The 2,890-nt window shown below is 38.3% G+C and overlaps 1 protein-coding gene across 1 annotated transcript; it reads left to right on the forward strand.

The window, feature by feature from the left end:
• Nucleotides 1–714: 714 nt before the first annotated feature.
• On the forward strand, nt 715–2,890 carry LOC113571121 (alpha-1,6-mannosyl-glycoprotein 2-beta-N-acetylglucosaminyltransferase). Its single transcript, XM_026999913.2, has 2 exons — nt 715–763; nt 893–2,890. The coding sequence occupies exon 2, from the start codon at nt 1,144–1,146 to the stop codon at nt 2,386–2,388; it is 1,245 nt and encodes a 414-aa protein (XP_026855714.2). The 5' UTR covers nt 715–763; nt 893–1,143; the 3' UTR covers nt 2,389–2,890.

The raw sequence follows: 2,890 nt of genomic DNA on the forward strand, positions 1-2,890 counted from the left end.
TCTTAAAATATTGAAAATGCTTCGGTATACTAATGAAATGCATGCGTGTCATATATTATTGCCATTATACTTTGTCTATGACGTTCTCGTTTTGCCATCTAGAGGTAAAAGAGAGAATTACTCTCTAACAGTTGAACACCAAACATGTAACATTTTGATAATTTTGACTGAACACTGCTTGATATTAAGATCCAGAAAAACACAAATGATTTTTTACACTTTAAAAACAGCAGTACAATGGAAGCCCGAGAGGATGTGTAAAAGTGAAACTACAAAAAAATACTACTATAAACAACTCAATGAGTTAAACGTAGAAATAGGAAATCGATGTTTTACAACAACAACAACAAACGACTAAATTTACTGTCAGTTATGTTATTTTTCTCCTCAACTGTTATGAGTGTCTACTTATATACTGCTCTTCAAACCTTTACACTACAGATTGTAGTAGCCCACTGCTGCATGAATCCCAACATTCCCTTTGCCTAACATCCGTGTTTTTAACATGTCCGTTTCCCATCAATTTCAAACTCTTCACGTTATGGCTTTCCTCACAATATGGAAATATCTTGCCCTGAAGTAAATTACCGCCGTTCTCAGATTACAACAGGTACTCGCCTGCTGTAAATGTAAGCACTGGCTCTTCCTGTTGGCTGAGAAGTACACGTCAGCAGCGAAGTTGCGCGTCAGGTCAGCCTACTTTATGTACTATCGTTTTCCTCTTCCTGGTTTTAAGTTTGTTGCACATGACGCTTATATGATGGTAAGTGCTTATTCTTTTAAAATATTTTACATTCTAGGAATGTTAGATTTATTGTTACTACGACTATGCTTTTTAGGTTCTGCTACGCTTACCTGTGAGAAATAATTTATTTTGTTTTCTCTCTCTCAGGTGTCATTCCATACACATAAACTGAAAATCAATTTTGTTTGACATTTTTAGTGTCAGCAAATCGCTCGTCAATCGCCTTTGCTTAATTGCAGTCAAGACATAAGGACGACTGCGAAAAAGACCACAATTTAAAATGAATCTAGTTTACAGTTGCCAACATCCAGCATTACAAATGTATAGCACATAAACTTGCCATTTTATATCCTTTTGTCAGCGTTACCGAAGCCCATAGTGGTACTCAGCCCAACAAAATGAGATTGCGACTTGTGAAGAAAAACGTCGTTCTTTTTCTTATGATGTCACTTATTCTTTTTATATTATATTATTCGAAATTTATGTTAACAATTGAGAGTGGTGTTTTGGATAATGTGCCGCACAAAGGAACCCAAGATGATGACACAAATACGTTTAACTACGGAACTGTTTTACAAATGAGGAAGTCAGTATACGACAGCAACTATAGACAATTCATTCAGAATGCGGATAAGTTTGCAGGCGACCCAGAAGTTGTGATTGTGGTACAAGTTCATAACAGACCAGCTTACCTAAAAATGTTAATACAGTCACTGGAAAAAGCATCTGAAATAGGCAAGTTCTTTGTGGTTTTTAGTCATGATTATTTTTCAGAGGAGATTGGTGATCTTGTCAAAGGGATAACATTCTGCAAGGTACTACAGATATATTTCCCCTACAGCACACAACTTTATCCTAATGAATTTCCTGGGCAGGATCCACTAGACTGTCCTAGGGATATATCAAAAGAGGATGCCAGAAAGACAGAATGCCTCAATGCTGAACATCCAGATGCTTATGGTCATTACAGGGAAGCCTCCATCACGCAAACTAAACATCACTGGTGGTGGAAGTTGCATTTTGTATTTGAGCGACTTAAGGTGCTTCAAGGATACAAAGGCTTTGCTGTCTTCATTGAGGAAGACAACTACATCCTTCCTGACTTCTTCAGCTTCTTCAAATCTATGACTAATCTTAGAGATAAGGACTGTGTAGACTGTGATGTCCTTGCTCTAGGCAATCATGATGGTGTGTCCCAATTTGCAGAACTGTCTTCCAAAACTGAGAAATCTGGATGGATGTCCACCAAGAATAATATAGGCATGGGCATCTCCAGGGAGCTTTACTACAAGTTAATGGGGTGTAACAATGAATTCTGCAACTATGATGACTACAACTGGGACTGGACCCTACAGAACCTTTCTGGAACATGTATAAAAAAGCCTCTGAAGGTTCTAGTAGCCTGTGGAACCCGTGTGCTCCACACTGGTAACTGTGGTCTGCATCAGAAAGAGGCTTGTAATTCTGAGGTGGCCCAGCAAAAAGTGGATGCTGCACTAGAGAAGGTCAGAACTGCCCTCTTCCCACAGAAGCTAACCTTGACCAACCATGGTTCAGTGGAGCACAAACCCCATATGAAAAATGGGGGATGGGGGGATATACGTGACCACATTCTGTGCGCCAACTATGCTGCACGACTCTGAGCCAAAGTTTTTTTATATTTACATAACAAATATCCAGGAAGGGTATCTAAAAGATCTTTACTTTCAAGATAAATGTTATTCATTTAACCTGGCTTTTTCATTTCTGGCAGAAACAGTGTTCTGAAGTCATCTAAGCCTGGTTTGGAACCTGGGCTATGCAACAGGGATATCTTGAGACTGTTCTAAATAATACAGTGGTTTAGATGCCATTTTAGGCTTTAGATTCTTTATGCCATTTTAGGCTTTCGATGAGTGCACAGAAGAGTTCATGATCAAAGCCTGCTGTAGTTTTCAGTTTTAGACATCTTTATTTAATAATATAGTAAAGATTTAAGTATCAGGTATGTTTGACTACATTGTTAATACAATGTTTTGTTAAGAATGGACCTTCGCTGAGGGTGCAAAATATGCATGTCTCTAGTGTACATCCTTTCCCTTTTCCAAGAGTGAGTTTCCTATTCTATTGCAACATTTGTGCTGAATCACAACAACCCCATCAAAG

Source organism: Electrophorus electricus, chromosome 8 (assembly GCF_013358815.1).
Source record: "Electrophorus electricus isolate fEleEle1 chromosome 8, fEleEle1.pri, whole genome shotgun sequence".
NCBI classification, from domain to species: domain Eukaryota; kingdom Metazoa; phylum Chordata; class Actinopteri; order Gymnotiformes; family Gymnotidae; genus Electrophorus; species Electrophorus electricus.